Source organism: Somniosus microcephalus, chromosome 24 (genome assembly GCF_052327205.1).
Source record: "Somniosus microcephalus isolate GS21.2 chromosome 24, FLI_Smic_1.0, whole genome shotgun sequence".
In the NCBI taxonomy this organism is placed as follows: domain Eukaryota; kingdom Metazoa; phylum Chordata; class Chondrichthyes; order Squaliformes; family Somniosidae; genus Somniosus; species Somniosus microcephalus.
Window position 1 is genome coordinate 60,687,845 of NC_141010.1, and position 24,070 is coordinate 60,711,914.

Genomic DNA, 24,070 nt, shown 5'->3' on the forward strand with positions numbered 1-24,070 from the left:
AACTCCCTCCCTCCCTCCCTCCCTCTCCAGTAACTCACTCACTCCCTCCCTCTCCAGGAACTCCCTCCCTCCCTCCCTCCCTCTCTCCAGGAACTCCCTCCCTCCCTCCCTCCCTCCCTCTCTCTCTCCAGGAACTCCCTCCCTCCCTCCCTCTCTCTCTCCAGTAACTCCCTCCCTCCCTCCCTCTCCAGGAACTCCCTCCCTCCCTCCCTCTCTCTCCAGTAACTCACTCACTCCCTCCCTCTCTCTCCAGTAACTCCCTCCCTCCCTCTCTCTCCAGTAACTCCCACCCTCCCTCTCTCTCCAGTAACTCACTCACTCCCTCCCTCTCTCTCCAGTAACTCCCTCCCTCCCTCTCTCTCCAGTAACTCCCTCCCTCCCTCCCTCTCTCTCCAGTAACTCCCTCCCTCCCTCCCTCTCTCTCCAGTAACTCACTCCCTCCCTCCCTCTCTCTCCAGTAACTCACTCCCTCCCTCTCTCTCTCCAGTAACTCCCTCCCTCTCTCTCTCTCTCTCTCCAGTAACTCACTCCCTCCCTCTCTCTCTCTCTCTCCAGTAACTCACTCCCTCCCTCTCTCTCTCCAGTAACTCACTCCCTCCCTCTCTCTCTCCAGTAACTCCCTCCCTCCCTCTCTCTCTCTCTCTCTCTCTCTCTCCAGTAACTCACTCCCTCCCTCTCTCTCTCCAGTAACTCCCTCCCTCCCTCTCTCTCCAGTAACTCACTCACTCCCTCCCTCTCTCTCCAGTAACTCACTCCCTCCCTCTCTCTCTCCAGTAACTCACTCCCTCCCTCTCTCTCTCTCTCTCCAGTAACTCACTCCCTCCCTCTCTCTCTCTCCAGTAACTCCCTCCCTCCCTCCCTCTCTCTCCAGTAACTCACTCACTCCCTCCCTCTCTCTCCAGTAACTCCCTCCCTCCTCTCTCCAGTCACTCACTCACTCCCTCCCTCTCTCTCCAGTAACTCCCTCCCTCCCTCTCTCTCTCCAGTAACTCACTCCCTCCCTCTCTCTCTCTCTCTCCAGTAACTCACTCCCTCCCTCCCTCTCTCTCCAGTAACTCCCTCCATCCCTCCCTCTCTCTCCAGTAACTCACTCCCTCCCTCCCTCTCTCTCCAGTAACTCCCTCCCTCCCTCTCTCTCCAGTAACTCCCTCCCTCTCTCTCCAGTAACTCACTCACTCCCTCCCTCCCTCTCTCTCCAGTAACTCCCTCCCTCCCTCCCTCTCCAGTAACTCCCTCCCTCCCTCTCTCTCCAGTAACTCACTCCCTCCCTCCTTCCCCCTCTCTCCAGTAACTCACTCCCTCCCTCTCTCCCTCCAGTAACTCCCTCCCTCTCTCTCTCCAGTAACTCCCTTCCTCCCTCCCTCCCTCCCTCTCTCTCCAGTAACTCCCTCCCTCCCTCCCCCTCTCTCCAGTAACTCACTCCCTCCCTCCCCCTCTCTCCAGTAACTCCCTCCCTCCCTCTCTCTCCAGTAACTCCCTCCCTCCCTCTCTCTCCAGTAACTCACTCCCTCCCTCCCTCCCTCTCTCTCCAGTAACTCCCTCCCTCCCTCTCTCTCTCCAGTAACTCACTCCCTCCCTCCCTCCCTCCCTCTCTCTCCAGTAACTCACTCCCTCCCTCTCTCTCTCCAGTAACTCACTCCCTCCCTCCCTCTCTCCAGTAACTCACTCACTCCCTCCCTCTCTCTCCAGTACCTCCCTCCCTCTCTCTCCAGTAACTCACTCCCTCCCTCTCTCTCTCCAGTAACTCACTCCCTCCCTCTCTCTCTCTCCAGTAACTCACTCCCTCCCTCCCTCCCTCTCTCTCCAGTAACTCCCTCCCTCCCCTTCTCTCCAGTAACTCACTCCCTCCCTCCCTCCCTCTCCAGTAACTCACTCCCTCGCTCCCTCTCTCTCCAGTAACTCACTCCCTCCCTCCCTCTCTCTCCAGTAACTCACTCCCTCCCTCTCTCTCTCTCCAGTAACTCACTCCCTCCCTCCCTCTCTCCAGTAACTCACTCCCTCCCTCCCCCTCTCTCCAGTAACTCACTCACTCCCTCCCTCTCTCTCCAGTAACTCACTCACTCCCTCACTCTCTCCAGTAACTCACTCCCTCCCTCTCTCTCACTCCCTCCCTCCCTCCCTCCCTCTCTCTCCAGTAACTCACTCACTCCCTCCCTCTCTCTCCAGTAACTCACCCCCTCTCTCTCCAGTAACTCCCTCCCTCTCTCTCCAGTAACTCCCTCCCTCCCTCCCTCTCTCTCCAGTAACTCACTCACTCCCTCCCTCTCTCTCCAGTAACTCACTCCCTCCCTCTCTCTCTCTCTCTCTCTCTCTCTCTCTCCAGTAACTCACTCCCTCCCTCCCTCCCTCCCTCCCTCTCCAGGAACTCACTCCCTCCCTCCCTCCCTCCCTCCCTCTCTCTCCAGTAACTCACTCCCTCCCTCCCCCTCTCTCCAGTAACTCACTCACTCCCTCCCTCTCTCTCCAGTAACTCACTCCCTCCCTCCTCCTCTCTCCAGTAACTCACTCACTCCCTCCCTCTCTCTCCAGTAACTCACTCCCTCTCTCTCCAGTAACTCACTCACTCCCTCTCTCTCCAGTAACTCCCTCCCTCCCTCCCTCTCTCTCCAGTAACTCACTCCCTCTCTCTCCAGTAACTCACTCACTCCCTCTCTCTCCAGTAACTCACTCCCTCCCTCCCTCCCTCCCTCTCTCTCCAGTAACTCACTCCCTCCCTCCCCCTCTCTCCAGTAACTCACTCCCTCCCTCCCTCCCTCCCTCTCTCTCCAGTAACTCACTCCCTCCCTCCCTCTCTCTCCAGTAACTCACTCCCTCTCTCTCCAGTAACTCACTCACTCCCTCTCTCTCCAGTAACTCACTCCCTCCCTCCCTCCCTCCCTCTCTCTCCAGTAACTCACTCCCTCCCTCCCCCTCTCTCCAGTAACTCACTCCCTCCCTCCCTCCCTCCCTCTCTCTCCAGTAACTCACTCCCTCCCTCCCTCTCTCTCCAGTAACTCACTCACTCCCTCCCTCTCTCTCCAGTAACTCACTCACCCCCACCCTCTCTCTGGCAGTTCCCTCAAACTGAGTCCGTCAGTGCTCAGCCCAGGTGTGCTGTACCATTCTGAGCTGAGCTTCAAACCCCACATTCTTACTCCCACCGAACCTGAATGCTTCCACCTCCTGCACACTGCCACTGCTTGGCCGTTAACTTCAGATTTGATAACTTCGAAGTTGTCTTTGCCGGCTTCACAAATTGCAACTTGTAAACTCCGCTGCCCACATCCTATCCCACACTCTGTCCTGTGCTCACAGATCGTCACTGGCTTCCTAGGTACCTTTCCATCTGGTTCAACATTTTAGTCCTCCTCTACAAATCCCTCCCTGGACTTGCCCCTCCCTAACTCTGCTCTCTCCTCACACGCACTCCAGTACAGTTCCTGTACACACCCCCCACACTTCGACTCTGGTCTCCTTTCCAGCCCCTTCTCTCTGCCCCATTTTTGGCTACAAAGCCTTAGGCAATTTCAGTCTCCCACCCTGGAAATCTCTCCCTTAGCCCATTTGTCTTATTAACCTCTTCTCCTGCAAAAGCTTCCTTAAAAGGCGGTGAGGCTTTGGGTATGTGTGTGAGGCTGTGGGTATGTGTGTGAGGCGGTGAGGCTTTGGGTATGTGTGAGGCGGTGAGGCGGTGAGGCTTTGGGTATGTGTGTGAGGCGGTGAGGCTTTGGGTATGTGGGTGAGGCTTTGGGTATGTGTGAGAGGCGGTGAGGCTTTGGGTATGTGTGTGAGGCGGTGAGGCTTTGGGTATGTGTGCGAGGCGGTGAGGCTGTGGGTATGTGTGTGAGGCTGTGGGTATGTGTGAGAGGCGGTGAGGCTTTGGATATGTGTGTGAGGCGGTGAGGCTTTGGGTATGTGTGTGAGGCGGTGAGGCTTTGGGTATGTGTGTGAGGCGGTGAGGCTTTGGGTATGTGGGTGAGGCTGTGGGTATGTGTGTGAGGCTGTGGGTATGTGTGAGAGGCGGTGAGGCTTTGGATATGTGTGTGAGGCGGTGAGGCTTTGGGTATGTGTGTGAGGCGGTGAGGCTTTGGGTATGTGTGTGAGGCGGTGAGGCTGTGGGTATGTGTGTGAGGCTGTGGGTATGTGTGTGAGGCGGTGAGGCTTTGGATATGTGTGTGAGGCGGTGAGGCTTTGGGTATGTGTGTGAGGCGGTGAGGCTTTGGGTATGTGTGTGAGGCGGTGAGGCTTTGGGTATGTGTGTGAGGCGGTGAGGCTTTGGGTATGTGTGTGAGGCTGTGGGTATGTGTGAGAGGCGGTGAGGCTTTGGATATGTGTGTGAGGCGGTGAGGCTTTGGGTATGTGTGTGAGGCGGTGAGGCTTTGGGTATGTGTGTGAGGCGGTGAGGCTTTGGGTATGTGTGTGAGGCTGTGGGTATGTGTGAGAGGCGGTGAGGCTTTGGATATGTGTGTGAGGCGGTGAGGCTTTGGGTATGTGTGAGGCGGTGAGGCTTTGGGTATGTGTGTGAGGCGGTGAGGCTTTGGGTATGTGTGTGAGGCGGTGAGGCTTTGGGTATGTGTGTGAGGCGGTGAGGCTTTGGGTATGTGTGTGAGGCTGTGGGTATGTGTGAGAGGCGGTGAGGCTTTGGATATGTGTGTGAGGCGGTGAGGCTTTGGGTATGTGTGTGAGGCGGTGAGGCTTTGGGTATGTGTGTGAGGCGGTGAGGCTTTGGGTATGTGTGTGAGGCTGTGGGTATGTGTGAGAGGCGGTGAGGCTTTGGATATGTGTGTGAGGCGGTGAGGCTTTGGGTATGTGTGTGAGGCGGTGAGGCTTTGGGTATGTGTGTGAGGCGGTGAGGCTTTGGGTATGTGTGTGAGGCTGTGGGTATGTGTGAGAGGCGGTGAGGCTTTGGATATGTGTGTGAGGCGGTGAGGCTTTGGGTATGTGTGTGAGGCGGTGAGGCTGTGGGTATGTGTGTGAGGCGGTGAGGCTTTGGGTATGTGTGTGAGGCGGTGAGGCTGTGGGTATGTGTGAGGCTGTGGGTATGTGTGAGAGGCGGTGAGGCTTTGGGTATGTGTGTGAGGCGGTGAGGCTGTGGGTATGTGTGAGAGGCGGTGAGGCTTTGGGTATGTGTGTGAGGCGGTGAGGCTGTGGGTATGTGTGTGAGGCGGTGAGGCTTTGGGTATGTGTGTGAGGCGGTGAGGCTTTGGGTATGTGTGTGAGGCGGTGAGGCTTTGGGTATGTGTGTGAGGCGGTGAGGCTTTGGGTATGTGTGTGAGGCTGTGGGTATGTGTGAGAGGCGGTGAGGCTTTGGGTATGTGTGTGAGGCGGTGAGGCTTTGGGTATGTGTGTGAGTCGGTGAGGCTTTGGGTATGTGTGTGAGGCGGTGAGGCTGTGGGTATGTGTGTGAGGCGGTGAGGCTTTGGGTATGTGTGTGAGGCGGTGAGGCTTTGGGTATGTGGGTGAGGCTGTGGGTATGTGTGTGAGGCGGTGAGGCTTTGGGTATGTGTGTGAGGCGGTGAGGCTTTGGGTATGTGTGTGAGGCGGTGAGGCTGTGGGTATGTGTGTGAAGCGGTGAGGCTGTGCGTGTGTATGTGTGGGAGTGTGCGTGTAACACATTAAAACTTTTTTCTGTACAGATGCTGTTTAACCTGCTGTTTTTGTTTGATTTCCATCATTTGCAGTTTTTTGCTTTTTGTTGATATTGGAAAAAGTTCTGTTCTAATTTTATTTTTCCCACAGTCTAAAGAAGATGGTGGAAATTAACTTTCTGTGTGTGCATAAAAAGCTGCGCGCTAAACGGGTGGCTCCAGTCCTGATCCGGGAGATCACGAGGCGAGTCAACCTTGAAGGCAGCTACCAGGCTGTGTACACTGCAGGCGTGGTGCTCCCTAAACCTGTGGGCACTTGTAGGTAAGGTCCAGGTTTATCACGTCCCGCTGAAAGCTGTGTGTAAGTTTTAGATTCATAAGAACATAAGAAATAAGAGCAGGAGTAGGCTATTCGGCCCCTCGAGCCTACTCCACCATTCAATAAGATCATGGCTGATCATCGACCTCAACTCCTTTCCCGCCCGATCTCCATATCCCTTGATTCCCCTAGAGTCCAAAAATCTATCGATCTCAGCCTTGAATATACTCAAAGACTCAGCATCCACAGCCCTCTGGGGCAGAGAATTCCAAAGATTCACAACCCTCTGAGTGAAGAAATTCTTCCTCATCTCAGTCTTAAATGGCCGACCCCTTATCCTGAGACTGTGCCCCCTAGTTCTAGACTCTCCAGCCAGGGGGTAACAACCTCTCAGCATCTACCCTGTCAATCCCCCTTCAGAATCTTGTATGTTTCAATGAGATCACCGCTCATTCTTCTAAACTCCAGAGAGTATCGGCCCATTCTACACAATCTCTCCTCATAGGACAGCCCTCTCACCCCAGGAATCAATCTAGTGAACCTTTGTTGCACCGCCTGCAAGGCAAGTACATCCTTCCTCAGATAAGGAGACCAGAACTGTGCCCAGTACTCCAGGTGTGGTCTCACCAAGGCCCTGTACAATTGTAGCAAGACTTCCTCACTCTTATACTCCAACCCCCTTGCAATAAAGGCCAACATGCCATTTGCCTTCCTTATTGCTTGCTGTACCTGCATGCTAGCTTTCTGTGTTTCTTGCACTGAGGACACCCAAATCTCTCTGAACACCAACATTTGAAAGTTTCTCCCCATTTAGAAATTATTCTGTTTTTCTATTCTTCCTACCAAAGTGAATAACCTCACATTTCCTACATTATACTCCATCTGCCACCTTACTGCCCACTCACTCAGTCTATCTATATCCCCTTTGCAGACTCTCTGTTCTCCTCACAGCTTACTGTCCCCACCGAGCTTTGTATCATCAGCAAACTTGGATACATTACACTCGGTCCCTTCATCTAGGTCATTAATATAGATTGTAAATAGCTGAGGCCCCAACACTGATCCTTGCGGCACTCCACTAGTTACAGCCTGCCAACCTGACAAAGATCTGTTTATCCCGACTCTCTGTTTTCTGTCCGTTAACCAATCCTCTATCCATGCTATTATATTTACCCCAACCCCATGAGCCCTAATCTTGTGTAATAACCTTTTATGTGGCACCTTATCGAATGCCTTTTGGAAATCCAAATATACTACATCCACACGTTCCACATTATCCTGCTAGTCACATCTTCAAAAAACTCTAATAAATTTGTCAAACACGATTTCCCTTTCATAAAACCGTGTTGACTCTGCCTGATCATGTGATGATTTTCTCAGTGCCCTGACACCACTGCCTTAACAATGGATTCCAGCATTTTCCCGACGACTGATGTCAGGCTAACTGGCCTGTCGTTCCCTGTTTTTTCTCTCCCTCCTTTCTTGAATAGCGGGGTTACATTTGCGACCTTCCAATCCGCTGGGACCATTCCATAATCTAGGGAATTTTGGAAGATCAAAACCAATGCATCCACTATCTCTTCAGCCACCTCTTTTAGAACCCGAGGATGTAGGCCGTCAGGTCCAGGGGATTTGTCGGCTTTTAGTCCCATTAGTTTCTCTAGTACTTTTTCTCTACTTATATTAATTACGTTAAGTTCCTCATTCGACCCTTGGTTCCCCACTATTTTTGGTGTGCTTTTTGTGTCTTCTACTGTGAAGACAGATACAAAATATTTATTTAACGTTTCTGCCATTTCCTTATTCCCCATAATAATTTCTCCTGTCTCAGCCTCTAAGGGACCAACGTTTACTTTTGCTACTCTTTTCCTTTTTACATACTTGTAGAAACTCTGACAATCTGCTTTTATATTTCTTGCTACTTTTCTCTCATTCTGTTTTTTCCCTTTTTATCAATTTTTTGGTCAACCTTTGCTGGTTTCTGAAACTCTCCCAATCCTCAGGCTTACTATTATTCTTTGCAACATTATAAGCTTCTTCTTTCAATTTAATGCTATCCTTGACTTCTTTAGTTAGCCACGGTTGGATCACTTTTCCCGTGGAGTTTTTGTTTCTCAATGGAATGTATTTTGTTGAGAATTATGAAATATTTCTTTAAATGCTAGCCACTGCTTATTTATCTTTTAATCTATTTTTCCAATCTACCTTAACCAACTCACCCCTCATACCTATGTAATTGTCTTTATTTAAGTCTCTAGTTTTGGACTTAGGCAAGTCACTCTCAAAATTAATGTGAAATTCTATCATATTATGATCACTCTGCCCCAGAGGATCCTTTACTATGAGATTGCAAATTAACCCTGTCTCATTACACAATACAAAATCTAAAATAGCCTGTTCCCTGGTGCCAGTGCCCCATGAATTGAAACCCCTTCTTCCCACACCACTCTTTGAGCCATGCATTTAACTCTCTGATCTGCTTGACCCTATGCAATTTGCACATGACTCAGGTAGTAATCCAGAGATTATTACCCTTGTGGTTCTGCTTATTAATTTAGACCCTAGCTCCTCAAACTCCCTCAGCAGAACCTCATTCTTAGTTCTACCTATGTCGTTGGTTCCTACATGGACCACGACAACTGGATCCTCCCCCTCCAAGTTCTTCTCCAGCCGCGGGGAGATATCCTTAACCCTGGCACCGGGCAGGCAACAAAGCCTTCGGGACTCTCTTTCGCAGCTGCAGAGAACAGTATCTATCCCCCTGACTATACTGTCCCCTACTACCATATTCTTTCCTTCTCCCCCCCACTTGGATGGCCCCCTGTACTACAGTGCTGTGGTCAGTTTGTCCATCCTCCCTGCAGTCCTTTTCCTCATCCATACAGGTAGAAAGTACCTCGTACCTGTTGGACAAGGTCCAAAGCTGAGGCTCCTCCATCACTACATCCTGGGTCCCCGTACCTTCCTGACTCGCAGTCACACCCTCCTGTCCCTGACCACTAACGAACTCTAAAGTACTACTTAACCTGAAGGGTGTGACTGCCTCCTGGAACAAAGTGTCCAGGTAACTCTTCCCCCTCCCTGATGCATCGCAATGTCTGCAGCTCGTACTCCAGCTCAACAACTCTGAGACGAAGTTCCTCGAATTGCAGACACTTACTGTAGATTGGTTGCTCGGGATCACGATGCTCTCCATAAACCCCCACATGCTGCAGTTATGACAAACCACATGCTCTGCCATCTCTAACCTTTTATTTATTAATTAAATAGTTAAAGATTTAATTCAATCGATATTTTAGGTTTATTGTTTGATTATTTTTTTAGTTTAAGTTATTAATTTAATAATTACTAGCAAGTTACAGTTTCTCAGCTCTTAATTTAAGCCCCTTCCCTAACTTAGAGAGCAATAAAAAGCTGTAATACTCACCAACCAATCACCTACCTGCTCTCCTGTGGCGTCGCTCTTTGTTGTTGTTTTTGAATCGGAGCCTCGCCGCTGTCGCTGCTTTAATTCAGGTCTGCTCTCGGGCCGCTCTTTATCCTCTCACCGCTGTCACTGCTTTAATTCAGCTCCACTCTCGGGCCGCTCTTTATCCTCTCGCCGCTGTCGCTGCTTTAATTCAGGTCTGCTCTCGGGCCGCTCTTTATCCTCTCACCGCTGTCACTGCTTTAATTCAGGTCCGCTCTCGGGCCGCTCTTTACCCTCTCACCGCTGCTTCATCCATCACACCTGTCCGTATAATCATAATCGTCTCCCGTGGGCAGGTACAGCACAGGTTAGATACAGAGTAAAGCTCCCTCTACACTGTCCCATCAAACACTCCCAGGGCAGGTACAGCATGGGTTAGATACAGAGTAAAGCTCCCTCTACACTGTCCCATCAAACACTCCCAGGGCAGGTACAGCACGGGTTAGATACAGAGTAAAGCTCCCTCTACACTGTCCCATCAAACACTCCCGGGGCAGGTACAGCATGGGTTAGATGCAGAGTAAAGCTCCCTCTACACTGTCCCATCAAACACTCCCGGGGCAGGTACAGCATGGGTTAGATGCAGAGTAAAGCTCCCTCTACACTGTCCCATCAAACACTCCCAGGGCAGGTACAGCACGGGTTAGATACAGAGTAAAGCTCCCTCTACACTGTCCCATCAAACACTCCCGGGGCAGGTACAGCATGGGTTAGATGCAGAGTAAAGCTCCCTCTACACTGTCCCATCAAACACTCCCGGGGCAGGTACAGCATGGGTTAGATGCAGAGTAAAGCTCCCTCTACACTGTCCCATCAAACACTCCCGGGGCAGGTACAGCATGGGTTAGATGCAGAGTAAAGCTCCCTCTACACTGTCCCATCAAACACTCCCAGGGCAGGTACAGCACGGGTTAGATACAGAGTAAAGCTCCCTCTACACTGTCCCATCAAACACTCCCGGGGCAGGTACAGCATGGGTTAGATGCAGAGTAAAGCTCCCTCTACACTGTCCCATCAAACACTCCCGGGGCAGGTACAGCACGGGTTAGATACAGAGTAAAGCTCCCTCTACACTGTCCCATCCAACACTCCCAGGGCAGGTACAGCACGGGTTAGATACAGAGTAAAGCTCCCTCTACACTGTCCCATCAAACACTCGCAGGGCAGGTACAGCACGGGTTAGATACAGAGTAAAGCTCCCTCTACACTGTCCCATCAAACACTCGCAGGGCAGGTACAGCACGGGTTAGATACAGAGTAAAGCTCCCCCTACACTGTCCCATCAAACACTCCCAGGGCAGGTACAGCACAGGTTAGATGCAGAGTAAAGCTCTCTACACTGTCCCATCAAACACTCCCAGGGCAGGTAAACTAATGAGATACAGACCCCCAAATTATTTGTTCCGCTCTCACATCTGCTTTTGGCGGGGGGGAGTTGTCCCTGAGCACGGGGAGCGGGTGGGTGGGGGTGGGTTCCCTTGGGAGGGGTCCCTGGGTGCAGTGTCGGCACGGGGTGGCTCCCTGGGTGTCAAGCTGTGGGGCTCCGCGTACTCTGAATGTAGTAGAAATAATCTGGGTGAGGAATTGCACCACCTGCTGCTGTTGTACAGCAACGTGCTCCCTGTACAGTCAAGGGTCTGCTTGCAACCCACCCCCTGTGGTCTTCAGCAGACCAGTCATTCCATGAGCCTCCAGCTGTGGCTCTCTGGCTCGGGGATGGTGACTGACCTGGGAGTCCGTAGTGTTGCCTCTGCACTGGTGTCCAGTAACAGAAAGTAAGGTGGTGCTGTTACAGGCAGCGTAACCCCAGCATCTCAGACCAAACAAACCCACTCTGTTCACGGTGAGGCAGATAGCTGTAAAAGAATGATCAATCCCTTCCGGAGTCCTGTCACCGTGCGGCATGAAGTGTTGCACCATTTCTGTTGAGACCCTTGAACAAGATGTGGCTTGAACCTTGGTCCTGTTAAAGTGACACTCCTCCTTAATGGGTAAGTTGTTCACGTTAAAGGGAGTGTTCCAGTCACCACTGCCAGCATACAAACCTCTCCCTTGAGCATCCCTGCAGCTGCTACACTGTGGTCTCATCTATCCATGATCGGTTAGCGGGCTGATCTCCTGTGGTACTGCTCATGTGCAGTCTGGTGTCTGTCACACAGCTGGGATGTTTAGCTGCTTGACCCGTCCCTGTAAGGCTTTTGACGTATATAATACGGACTGTTCCGGGAGTGGTTCCAGCAATGTGCTTTTAACTCGATGCCGAGATTGCTTTTACTGCAAGCCGCTAATCCCAGTGTGCAAAGCTGTCTGTTCTGCCGGTGACTGACTGGAGTATTGTGTGATCTGTTGGGCAGGTACTGGCACAGGTCACTCAACCCACGCAAACTAGTAGAGGTGAAATTCTCCCATCTGAGCAGAAACATGACTATGCAACGGACAATGAAACTATATAGACTGCCAGAGGTGAGCTTTAACACTGTGTTACAGTAACTCCTGTTTGTGAACATTACTTGTGTCTCGTGAGTGTCGAATCTGTCGCCTACATTTTAACAGATGCATCGTTGGTCATTTTTCTTTCTTCATTGTTTAAGTTTCTGTATTTCTTTCTCCTTTCTAATTGGTGAATAGCTAAACAGCGAATAGCCAATCACTTGCCCCCTTTGTTCCCCACTTCAGGTTTGTCCCCAGTCATATTCCGCCAACAGAAACCCTCAGACACAGAGGCCGTGACCGCTTCTTGCGCACCCTAAAAATAACACTGATCACATAACAGAACATTCATCCAAGAATTGCAGACTTACCCATGAACTTTCAACTTTCCCTCCGCTCCACAATGGCACGATGCATCCTCGGGGCCGGGGCTCCAACTCTCAATGAGGAAGACCTTGCAGAGGGAAATAGATGTTAAGGGGAATGGAGAAGGTTCATCCTGAACACCATTTCAGGTCAATCCATGACTGCTGGACAAGAGCACAATCTGGGAAACGGCAAGTTGAGAACTGATGTCGGGAAGCACTGTGCACTGAGTCATCAATACCCGGAATGGGGAGTGGAGGCAAAAACTCTGGAATCAATCAGGGGGCAGTTAAATGCCCTGCTGAGGGAGACTAGGTTTCTGCCCCAGGATGGGCTGAATGGCCTTGCTGATCTGCACTTGGTTAAATATGCAGAGACACACTCTTGACTCGGTTATCTCTGTAACCTCCTCCAACTCTACAACCCTCCTCCAACTCTGTGTTCCTCCAATTCTGGCCTCTTACACATCCCGCCCCCCCCCCCCCCCCCCCGACCATTGGCAGTTGTGCCTTCAAACGTCTAGGCCCTGAGCTCTGGACGTTTCTCCACCTCTCTCTTTTTAAGGCCCTCCTTAAAACCTGCCTTTGACCAAGCTTTTAGTCACCTCTGCTAAAACCCCCTTTGGCTCGGTATCAATTTCTGTCTGATTACGCTCCTGTGAAGCACCTTGGGACGTTTTGCTGTGGTAAAGATGCTATAAGTGCGAGTTTCTGTTGTAATCCAGTTACAGCTCTTTTCTTTACATGGCTAAATACCTGGTGAACAGTCAAAATAGAGATCTAGTACTAAACAGTGTGTTTTTCCCCCTGTTAAACATTTCCTACAAGCTTTTTCTGCACCAATGCTCTCTAATGGATTTTTGGCTGGAATAACTCCATGGAGAAGTGGTGCCCTATCTTCGCACCACAGGCCAGGGTAATTCAAAGTACCATAAACTGATTAAAATCTTAGGTCTGAGCATTTTCTGAAGGAGTGGAATGCTGGCTGGCACTGGAAGGGTTACGTGCCTGAAGTAAACTAGTTCTTGCCTGTTGATTGCGGAGAGAAGGACTGTGGAACTTGTGTTTTATTGTAGCCTCTGAGTCAGAAAGTCATTGGCTCAAATCCCCTCCAGAGACTTGATCATATAATCCAGGCTGACACTCCAGTGCAGTACTGAGGGAGTGCACTGTCGTTCAGACGTTAAACCGAGGCCCCATCTGCCCCCTCAGGTGGATGTAAAAGATCCTGTGGCATTAGTCGAAGAGCAGGGGAGTTCTCCCCAGTGTCGTGGCCAATATTTATCCCTGAACCTAAAACAGATGATCTCATTGCGGTTTGTGGGATTTTGCTGTGTGCAATGTGGCTGCCACTTTCCTCTACATTACAACAGTGACTACACTTCAAAAGTAATTAATTGGCTTCAAAGCTCTTTGGGACGTCCTGAGGTTGCGAAAGGTCCTTCCCTTTATGCAGGTATAATGGAGATGATGAGGGAATGAGGGCTGCAGTTCAACCACCTGCCCATTGATGGAGCTGTTGACCAGAATAATTTATTTTTTGCTATGAATGGCGCCACCAAGGAGACATTAGTGGCACTGCACCTTGCAAAGCACACAGGCAGGAGGGGAATTTCGAATTTTTTGCTGGAGTTTCCCTTCTGATTGCGGTGTTCTAGCAGGGTGCAGGGTTCTGCTGATCCCTCCAATACCGCCGCTATCCCAATCTAGTTCCCTGGGTCAAAGGTGATTAAGGTGCACAGAGAGCTCCCAGCAGGATCCCCACTGTCAAGAAGGAACCCACCAATGCCTGGTTACTAAATCCTGGCGGTGCTGCAGTGTGGCTGAGGCCTACACACGTAAGCCACTGGGGCCAGACAGGAGAGACAACACACTGCCCCTCCAAGGTGGGGTAGGGGGACCTCCGGACTATTGCTGCTGCTTCCTGCCACCTACCGTCCCCTTCAACATGGCAGCCCCAGGAAGAGATGGTAACGCAGGCGGGTGGGAGGGAAAGCTGTCGGGGGCTGCACCCCAACAAGAGTTGGTGCCATTTTGTGGGATTCTCTGATAACCAGCAGCCTGTTGGTTTGTTTTTCAAGGGTGAGGAAGAGCTTGTGAGTAATGTTTAAACCTGGGGCAGGAATACCACTAGAGCCTCAAGGTTACCAAATGTACTGTCGCTGCAAGATGGTTTCTCTATATCTGGGGTCGTGCTGTTACTGAATGTTGGAGCCACAGTTGAAGTTCATTTTATTCCTTTCATTACACCCAGCAGCCCACACCATGCTCAGGGTCCCGTTTATTGCTCAGTACTCTGTGCACCTAATGACAGGATGGATGTTACTGCCCTGAGAGGGCACAACAAAAATGATTCTGAATATCAAGGATTTAAGTTAAAGGTAAAGGGAGTTGTACTTTGTTTTGAAAAAGAGATTTCAAATATTTTGAAGGGACTTGATCTGGGCAACTTGTACCCTTTGGTGAAGGTTCAAATCCCCGGGGACATGAGATTCAAAAATAAATGAGGAATTTAGGGGGGAATGTTTTCACCAGAGTCGGAGAGCTGTGGAATAAGCCACCAGGGAAGGATACTAAAGTGCGATAGCAAAATACTGCGGATGCTGGAAATCCGAAATAACAACAGAAAATGCTGGAAAAACTCAGCAGGCCAGGCAGCAGCCGTGGAGAGAAAATAGAGTCAACGTTTCGGGTGAAAACCCTTTGTCAAGACTGAATACAAGGATACTGAAGTGGACGGTATAAATGGGGTCAAAACAATTGAATGACCTTTCTAGAAACACAAAGGATTTGGGGATATGGTGGTGACAATCCGTGCAAAAAGAACAGGCCTCTGGTCTTACATAGAACACCTCAAGCATTACATCGAGTGTACAGCACAGAAACAGGCCATTCGGCCCAACTGGTCCATTCCGGTGTTTATGCTCCACACGAGCCTCCTCCCACCCTCTTCAACTCGCCCTATCAACATATCCTTCTATTCCTTTCTCCCTCATGTGTTTATCTAGCTTCCCCTTAAAGGCATCAATGCTGTTCATCTCGACTACTGTTGCAGCAAGTTCCACATTCTAACCACTTGCTGGGTAGAGGTTCCACCTGAATTCCTCTGTATTTATTAGCAATTTGACCCCACAAGTGGAAACATCCTCTCTACATCTACCTAGCAACCCTATTCATAAATTTAAAGACCTCTATCAGGTCACCTGTCTTTTTTCCAGAGAAAACAGCCCAATTATTGATGCCCTCTCATTTACCCAATTTCTAGCCGATGGTCTTGGGGTGGTTGATTGATCAATCGATGGATGAAATCCTTGTTGGGCCTTTTCCTCCTCTTGTGTCAGCTTGGCTCACTTGGTAGCACTCTTTGTCCTCCTAAACCAAAAGACAGTGGGTTCAAGCTCCACTCTAGATTTGAGCGTTTAATCTAGGTTTGACACTCCGATGCAGTTCGTCTTCTGCCTGTTTCTGTAAATTCTCCCTGTTTTTCTGATGGTTTAGGCACCAAAAACGCCTGGCCTGAGGCCAATGGAGCGAAAGGATGTTCCAGGTGTATGCAGGCTGCTGAGGGAATACCTGAAGCAGTTCCATCTGACTCCAGTAATGAACGAAGAGGAGGTCGCCCACTGGTTCCTGCCTCAGGAAAATATTATAGAGACTTACGTGGTAGAGGTAAATACTGACTCACTGATTTGGGGGAAAATGGTGAACGTGACCACAGCAACAACTAGCTGACTCTGCACCTTTAACACTCAGGTTTGGGGGTGATAAATCAGCCAGGGTTCCTGCTCCAGGTCACCATCCAGTAGCCCCTGCTGGAATGTTCATGTATGTGTGTGTTGGACGAGGACCGATCAGCTTCGGTTGTGATGCCCCACATGTTTGAATAGCATGCTGAGACACAGTGCATAGGTTCGCACACGAAAAATGGTTTCTCGACTCGGGTTCAGTCCCCATACCAGGCAGCTGGGGGTACGCTAGCATAGTGGTCATGTTACTAGACTAGTAATTCAGAGCCCTGGACTAATAATCCGGAGAAATTGGGGTAGATTTTCCTGAAACTGTCGGGAAAGAGGCGGGACTACAACTTTCGGGTTTTAGTCCCGCCTACATCGACGTTCGGCCAGTCCACGCGATTTTCCCTTGATTGACCTTGTTAAGCGGGCTCAGCAAGCCAATTAAGGGCCACCCGGCAACAGGTGACGTCACAGACTGAAATTTCATCTGTCAAGATATCTTGGCAGATGAAATATCAGTGTTTCACAGCTGTTTGAAGCTGTCAAACACTGACAGTCTGACTTCTAACCTGAGTCCTTCTACACAGACTCAGTTAGAAGTCTCACCGGCAATGAAAGCTGAAGGCTGTCACTTTTGACAGTTCGCAGCCATTTTGCTTTCAGTGCCGGCTGAGTGATGGACTCCCGAAACCTAGAGGAAGAAAGGCTGTTAAGGTAAGTACAGGTAATTCAAACTTCTTTACACACTTTAGACACACCAAACACACTTACCTTTGCACTCATGCACCCACCACTCACCTGAACACCGACATCGCGACCCCCCAAGTCCTTCAACCCGACGGCCCGACTCCTCTAACCTGGCGTGGTTTGGAGCCGTCGGGAATCCCACACGACACCCCTCAAAATAGGGATTAGGCTAAAAACTGCCTGTTAACTACCTGTTAACAGGCAGTTAATTGGCACTCATCCCTTCCCGCCTCGGGTCGGCGGGTCCCAGTGTAGGGTGGGTACCCACCTCCCCTGAAACTTACGTGGAGGCGGGTTTTGAGCAATGTGGTTGACTCTTAACTGCCCTCTGAAGTGGCCCAGCGAGCCACTCCGTTGTACCAAACCGCTATGACAAGGTCAGCACTGTGGGAGTACCTTCACCACAAGGACTTCAAGAAAGCAGCTCACTGCCACCTTCTCAAGGCAACTAGGGATGGGCAATAAATGCTGGCCTTCCCAGCGACACCTACATCCCGTGAATGAATACATTTTTAAAAAATCAGGCAGTTAACAATAGTCATTTTCCATCACCGTAGAAATCAATCACAGAGGCGCCACTTGTAACTTATTAAGGGGTGCCGGCTGTTTTCGGCAGACTCGGCTGTTCAATAAACTCTTGGCACCTCATTAAAGGGCGATTACCGTAATCCTCGGTGCTTACCATTTTAAAAGCTCTGCAAAGCAAATGTTTTGTTCTCCTGGTTCTGAGCACGTATATACATCTTATAGCTGTATTTAGCTATGGGCTTTCAAACTCCGTTAGAGCGGTATCGCAAATCGATAATTGATGGCTTAAACTCTTGCAATAGAATTTTGGTGCTATTTCCTTCAAAACAAACCTTTTCATTGCATCTAGCCAGTTATTCGCAGATACCTGTTAAAATTACTTCTCTGGTCTTTTCTTCCCGGCATGTGTATCATCTTTAAATTTCATAATACCAGTTATATTATCTGCTGTTTATAGCAGGCAAATAAATGGAGGGGACTGTAGTGGAGGGTTCCGCTCTCCTGTGAAACCCACACCCAAACCCAACTGAGAGGCAATCTGAGCAGGTCTGTTTATTGTAACCCAACGTATGTATGTTTGCGCTCTCGCTCTCTGTCTCTCGCTCTCTGTCTCTCGCTCTCTGTCTCTCGCTCTCTCTCTCGCTCTCTCTCGCGCTCTCTCTCGCGCTCTCTCTCGCGCTCTCTCTCGCGCTCTCTCTCGCGCTCTCTCGCGCTCTCTCTCGCGCTCTCTCTCGCGCTCGCTCTCGCGCTCGCTCTCGCGCTCGCTCTCCGCGCTCTCTCGTTCGCTCGCTCGCGCTCTCTCTCTCGCTCTCTCGCGCTCTCTCTCGCGCGCTCTCGCTCTCTCGCGCGCGCTCTCGCTCTCTCGCGCGCGCTCTCGCTCTCTCGCGCGCGCTCTCGCTCTCTCTCGCGCGCTCTCGCTCTCTCTCGCTCTCTCTCGCGCGCTCTGGCTCTCTCTCGCGCGCTCTGGCTCTCTCTCGCGCGCTCTGGCTCTCTCTCGCGCGCTCTGGCTCTCTCTCGCGCGCTCTGGCTCTCTCTCGCGCGCTCTGGCTCTCTCTCGCGCGCTCTGGCTCTCTCTCGCGCGCTCTGGCTCTCGCGCGCTCTGGCTCTCTCTCGCGCGCTCTGGCTCTCTCTCGCGCGCTCTGGCTCTCTCGCGCGCTCTGGCTCTCTCTCGCGCGCTCTGGCTCTCTCGCGCGCTCTGGCTCTCCCTCGCGCGCTCTCGCTCTCCCTCGCGCGCTTCCCGCTCTCCCCCCTCGCGCAGCTCCCGCTCTCCCCCTCGCGCGCTACCCGCTCTCCCCCTCGCGCGCTTCCCGCTCTCCCCCCTCGCGCGCTCCCGCTCGCGCTCTCCCCCTCGCGCGCACTACCGCTCGCCCCCTCGCGCTCCCCCCTCGCGCGCCCCCCTCGCGCTCCCCCTCGCGCGCTCTGGCTCTCCCTCGCGCGCTCCTCGCTCTCCCTCGCGCGCTCTCCCGCTCTCCCCCTCGCGCGCTCACCGCTCTCCCCCCTCGCGCGCTCCCGCTCTCCCCCCTCGCGCAGCTCTTACCCCGCTCCTCCCCCCTCGCGCGCTCCCGCTCTCCCCCCTCGCGCGCTCCCGCTCTCCCCCCTCGCGCGCATCCCGCTCGCGCTCTCCCCCTCGCGCGCACCCCTCGCCCCCTCGCCGCTCCCCCTCGCGCGCCCCCTCGCGCGCCCCCTCGCGCGCACCCCCTCGCGCGCCCCCCTCTCGCGCTCCCCCTCGCGCGCCCTCGCTCTCCCTCGCTCTCCCCTCGCTCTCCCCCTCGCGCGCCCTCGCTCTCCCCCCTCGCGCGCCCCTCGCTCTCCCCCCTCGCGCGCCCTCAGCTCTCCCCCCTCGCGCGCCCCTCGCTCTCCCCCCTCGCGCGCCCTCGCTCTCCCCCCCTCGCGCGCCCTCGCTCTCACCCCCTCGCGCGCCCCTCGCTCTCCCCCCTCGCGCGCCCTCGCTCTCCCCCCTCGCGCGCCCTCGCTCTCCCCCCCTCGCGCGCCCTCGCTCTCCCCCCCCTCGCGCGCCCCTCGCTCTCCCCCCTCGCGCGCCCTCGCTCTCCCCCCTCGCGCGCCCTCGCTCTCCCCCCTCGCGCGCCCCTCGCTCTCCCCCCTCGCGCGCTCCGCTCGCCCTCCCCCTCGCGCGCTCCGCTCGCCCTCCCCCTCGCGCGCCCGCTCGCCCTCCCCCTCGCGCGCTCCCGCTCGCCCTCCCCCTCGCGCGCACCGCTCGCCCTCCCCCTCGCGCGCACCGCTCGCCCTCCCCCTCGCGCGCACCGCTCGCCCTCCCCCTCGCGCGCACCGCTCGCCCTCACCCCTCGCGCGCCCCCCGCTCGCCCTCCCCCTCGCGCGCCCGCTCGCCCTCCCCTCGCTCGCCGCTCGCCCTCCCTCGCGCGACCCGCTCGCCCTCCCCCCTCGCGCGCCACCGCTCGCTCGCTCGCGCTCTCGCTCTCTCTCGCCCTCTCGCCCGCTCTCGCCCCGCGCTCTCGCCCTCTCTCGCGCTCTCTCGCCCTCGCTCTCTCTCGCGCCTCGCTCTCTCTCGCGCCCTCGCTCTCTCTCGCGCCCTCGCTCTCTCTCGCGCCCTCGCTCTCTCTCGCTCTCTCTCGCGCTCTCGCTCTCTCTCGCTCTCTCTCGCGCGCTCTCGCTCTCTCTCGCTCTCTCTCTCGCGCGCTCTCGCGCTCTCGCCCTCTCTCGCCCGCTCTCGCCCTCTCTCGCGCTCTCGCCCTCGCTCGCTCTCTCGCTCGCTCTCGCGCTCTCGCTCGCGCTCTCGCTCTCTCGCTCTCTCTCGCGCTCTCGCCTCTCCTCGCGCTCTCGCTCTCTCTCGCGCTCTCGCTCTCTCTCGCGCTCTCGCTCTCTCTCGCGCTCTCGCCCTCTCTCGCTCTCTCAGCGCTCTCGCTCTCTCTCGCGCTCTCGCTCTCTCTCGCGCTCTCGCCTCTCTCTCGCCCTCGCTCTCTCTCGCCTCTCTCTCGCCCTCTCTCGCGCTCTCTCTCTCGCTAGCTCTCGATCTCGCTCGCGCTCTCGCTCTCTCTCGCGCTCTCGCTCGGCTCTCGCTCTCTCTCCGCGCTCTCGCTCTCTCTCGCGCTCTCTCGCTCTCTCTCGCGCTCTCGCTCTCTCTCGCGCTCTTCGCTCTCTCTCGCGCTCTCGCTCTCTCTCGCGCTCTCGCTCGCTCTCGCGCTCTCGCTCTCTCTCGCGCTCTCGCTCTCTCTCGCGCTCTCGCTCTCTCTCGCGCTCTCGCTCTCGCGCTCTCGCTCTCTCTCTCGCGCTCTCGCTCTCTCTCGCGCTCTCGCTCTCTCTCGCGCTCTCGCTCTCTCTCGCGCTCTCGCTCTCTCTCTCGCGCTCTCGCTCTCTCTCGCGCTCTCGCTCTCTCTCGCTCTCTCTCGCTCTCTCTCGCGCTCTCTCTCGCTCTCTCTCGCTCTCTCTCGCGCTCTCTCTCGCGCTCTCTCTCGCGCTCTCTCTCGCGCTCTCTCTCGCGCTCTCTCGCTCCTCTCGCGCTCTCGCTCTCTCTCGCGCTCTCGCTCTCTCGCGCTCTCGCTCTCTCTCGCGCTCTCGCTCTCTCTCGCGCTCTCGCTCTCTCTCGCGCTCTCGCTCTCTCTCGCGCTCTCTCGCTCTCTCTCGCGCTCTCTCTCGCGCTCTCGCTCTCTCTCGCTCTCGCTCTCTCGCTCTCTCTCGCGCTCTCGCTCTCTCTCGCTCTCTCTCGCGCTCTCTCTCGCGCTCTCTCGCTCTCTCTCGCGCTCTCGCTCTCTCTCGCGCTCTCGCTCTCGCGCTCTCTCGCTCTCTCTCGCTCTCTCTCGCGCTCTCGCTCTCTCTCGCGCTCTCGCTCTCTCTCGCGCCCTCGCTCTCTCTCTCGCTCGCGCTCTCGCCTCTCTCTCGCGCTCTCTCGCTCTCTCTCGCGCCTCTCGCACTCGCGCTCTCTCTCGCGCTCTCGCTCTCTCGCGCTCTCGCTCTCTCGCGCTCTCTCTCTCTCTCTCGCGCTCTCGCTCTCTCGCGCTCTCCTCTCGCGCTCTCTCTCGCGCTCTCGCTCTCTCGCGCTCTCTCTCGCGCTCTCGCTCGCTCTCGCGCTCTCTCGCTCTCTCTCGCGCTCTCGCTCTCTCTCGCGCTCTCGCTCTCGCTCGCTCTTCTCGCGCTCTCGCTCTCTCTCGCTCTCGCTCTCTCTCGCGCTCTCGCTCTCTCTCGCGCTCTCGCTCTCTCTCGCGCTCTCGCTCTCTCTCGCGCTCTCGCTCTCGCTCTCTCTCTCGCTCTCTCTCGCTCTCTCTCGCTCTCTCTCGCGCTCTCGCTCTCTCTCGCGCTCTCGCTCTCTCTCGCGCTCTCGCTCTCCCTCTCGCGCTCTCGCTCTCTCTCGCGCTCTCGCTCTCTCTCGCGCTCTCGCTCTCTCTCGCGCTCTCTCGCTCTCTCTCGCGCTCTCGCTCTCTCTCGCTCTCTCTCGCGCTCTCGCTCTCTCTCGCGCTCTCGCTCTCTCTCGCGCTCTCGCTCTCTCTCGCGCTCTCGCTCTCTCTCGCGCTCTCGCTCTCTCTCGCGCTCTCGCTCTCTCTCGCGCTCTCTCGCTCTCTCTCGCGCTCTCGCTCTCGCTCTCGCGCTCTCGCCCTCTCTCGGCTCTCGCCTCTCTCGCGCTCTCGCCCTCTCTCGCGCTCTCGCCCTCTCTCGCGCTCTCGCCTCTCTCTCGCGCTCTCGCTCTCTCTCGCGCTCTCGCCCTCTCTCGCGCTCTCGCCCTCTCTCGCGCTCTCGCCCTCTCTCGCGCTCTCGCTCTCTCTCGCGCTCTCGCTCGCCTCTCTCGCGCTCTCGCTCGCCTCTCTCGCGCTCTCGCTCTCTCTCGCGCTCTCGCTCTCGCTCTCTCGCGCTCTCTCGCGCTCTCGCTCTCTCTCGCTCTCGCCCTCCCTCGCTCTCTCTCGCGCTCTCGCGCTCTCTCGCGCTCGCTCTCTCTCGCGCTCTCGCTCTCTCTCGCGCTCTCGCTCTCTCTCGCGCTCTCGCTCTCTCTCGCGCTCTCGCTCTCTCTCGCGCTCTCGCTCTCTCTCGCGCTCTCGCCTCTCTCTCGCGCTCTCGCTCTCTCTCGCTCTCTCTCGCTCTCTCTCGCGCTCTCGCTCTCTCTCGCGCTCTCGCTCTCTCTCGCGCTCTCGCTCTCTCTCGCCTCTCTCGCTCTCTCTCGCGCTCTCTCGCCCTCTCTCGCCCGCTCTCGCTCTCTCTCGCTCTCGCTCTCGCTCTCGCTCTCGCTCTCTCTCGCTCTCTCTCTCTCGCGCTCTCGCTCTCTCTCGCGCTCTCGCTCTCTCTCGCGCTCTCGCTCTCTCGCGCTCTCGCTCTCTCTCGCGCTCTCGCTCTCTCTCGCGCTCTCGCTCGCTCTCTCTCGCGCTCTCGCCTCTCTCGCGCTCTCGCTCTCGCTCTCTCTCGCGCTCTCGCTCTCTCTCGCGCTCTCGCTCTCTCTCGCGCTCTCGCTCTCTCTCGCGCTCTCGCTCTCTCTCGCGCTCTCGCTCTCTCTCGCGCTCTCTCGCTCTCTCTCGCGCTCTCGCTCTCGCTCTCTCGCCCTCTCTCGCGCTCTCGCTCCTCTCTCGCGCTCTCGCCCTCGCTCTCGCTCTCGCGCTCTCGCTCGCTCTCGCTCTCTCTCGCGCTCTCTCTCGCGCTCTCGCTCTCTCTCGCGCTCTCGCTCTCTCTCGCGCTCTCGCTCTCTCTCGCGCTCTCGCTCTCTCTCGCGCTCTCGCGCTCTCTCGCGCTCTCTCGCTCTCTCTCGCGCTCTCGCTCTCTCTCTCGCGCTCTCGCTCTCTCTCGCGCTCTCGCTCTCTCTCGCGCTCTCGCTCTCTCTCGCGCTCTCGCTCTCTCTCGCGCTCTCGCTCTCTCTCGCGCTCGCTCTCTCTCGCTCTCTCGCTCTCTCTCGCTCTCTCTCGCGCTCTCGCTCTCTCTCGCGCTCTCGCTCTCTCTCGCGCTCTCGCCTCTCTCTCGCGCTCTCGCTCTCTCTCGCGCTCTCGCTCTCTCTCGCGCTCTCGCTCTCTCTCGCGCTCTCGCTCCTCTCTCTCGCTCTCGCTCGCTCTCGCTCGCTCTCTCGCTCTCTCGCTCTCTCTCGCGCTCTCTCTCGCGCTCTCGCTCTCTCGCTCTCTCGCTCTCGCTCCTCTCTCGCGCTCTCGCTCTCTCGCTCTCTCCCGCTCTCGCCCTCTCTCGCTCTCTCGCGCTCTCGCTCTCTCTCGCGCTCTCGCCTCTCTCGCGCTCTCGCTCTCTCGCTCGCTCGCCTCTCTCGCTCACTCTCGCGCTCTCGCTCTCTCTCGCGCTCCTCGCTCGCTCTCTCGCTCTCGCTCTCTCGCCTCTCTCGCGCTCTCAGCCCCTCTCTCGCGCTCTCGCCCTCTCTCTCGCGCTCTCGCCCTCTCTCGCGCTCTTCGCCCTCTCTCGCGCTCTCTCGCCCTCTCTCGCGCTCTTCGCCTCTCTCGCCCTCTCTCGCGCTCTCAGCCCTCTCTCAGCGCTCTCGCCCTCTCTCGCGCTCTCGCCCTCTCTCGCGCTCTCGCCCTCTCTCGCGCTCGCCCTCTCTCGCGCTCTCGCCCTCTCTCAGCGCTCTCGCCTCTCTCTCGCGCTCTCGCCCTCTCTCGCGCTCTCGCCTCTCTCGCGCTCTCGCCCTCTCTCGCGCTCTCGCCCTCTCTCGTCGCTCTCTCGCGCCCTCTCTCGCTCTCTCTCGCGCTCTCTCTCGCGCCCTCGCGCTCTCTCTCGCGCCCTCGCCCTCTCTCGCGCCCTCGCCCTCTCTCGCGCCCTCGCCCTCTCTCGCGCCCCTCGCCCTCTCTCGCGCCCTCGCCCTCTCTCGCGCCCTCGCCCTCTCTCGCGCCCTCAGCCCTCGCCCGCAGCCCTCGCCCTCTCTCGCGCCCTCGCCCTCTCTCGCGCCCCTCGCCCTCTCTCGCGCCCTCGCCCTCTCTCAGCGCCCCTCGCCCTCTCTCGCGCCCTCGCCCTCTCTCGCGCCCTCG

The 24,070-nt window shown here is 55.7% G+C and overlaps 1 protein-coding gene across 3 annotated transcripts in view; it reads left to right on the forward strand.

Annotated features, from left to right (window-relative positions):
- The window catches only part of nmt1a (N-myristoyltransferase 1a), a 128,531-nt gene that overhangs the window by 72,086 nt on the left and 32,375 nt on the right, over window positions 1–24,070 (forward strand). For all 3 annotated transcript variants that reach the window (XM_085966646.1, XM_085966644.1, XM_085966647.1), the window contains exons 7-9: window positions 5,719–5,889; window positions 11,710–11,818; window positions 15,649–15,819. In XM_085966646.1, coding sequence (XP_085822772.1) covers window positions 5,719–5,889; window positions 11,710–11,818; window positions 15,649–15,819 — 451 coding nt within the window. The remainder of the gene's footprint in view (window positions 1–5,718; window positions 5,890–11,709; window positions 11,819–15,648; window positions 15,820–24,070) is intronic.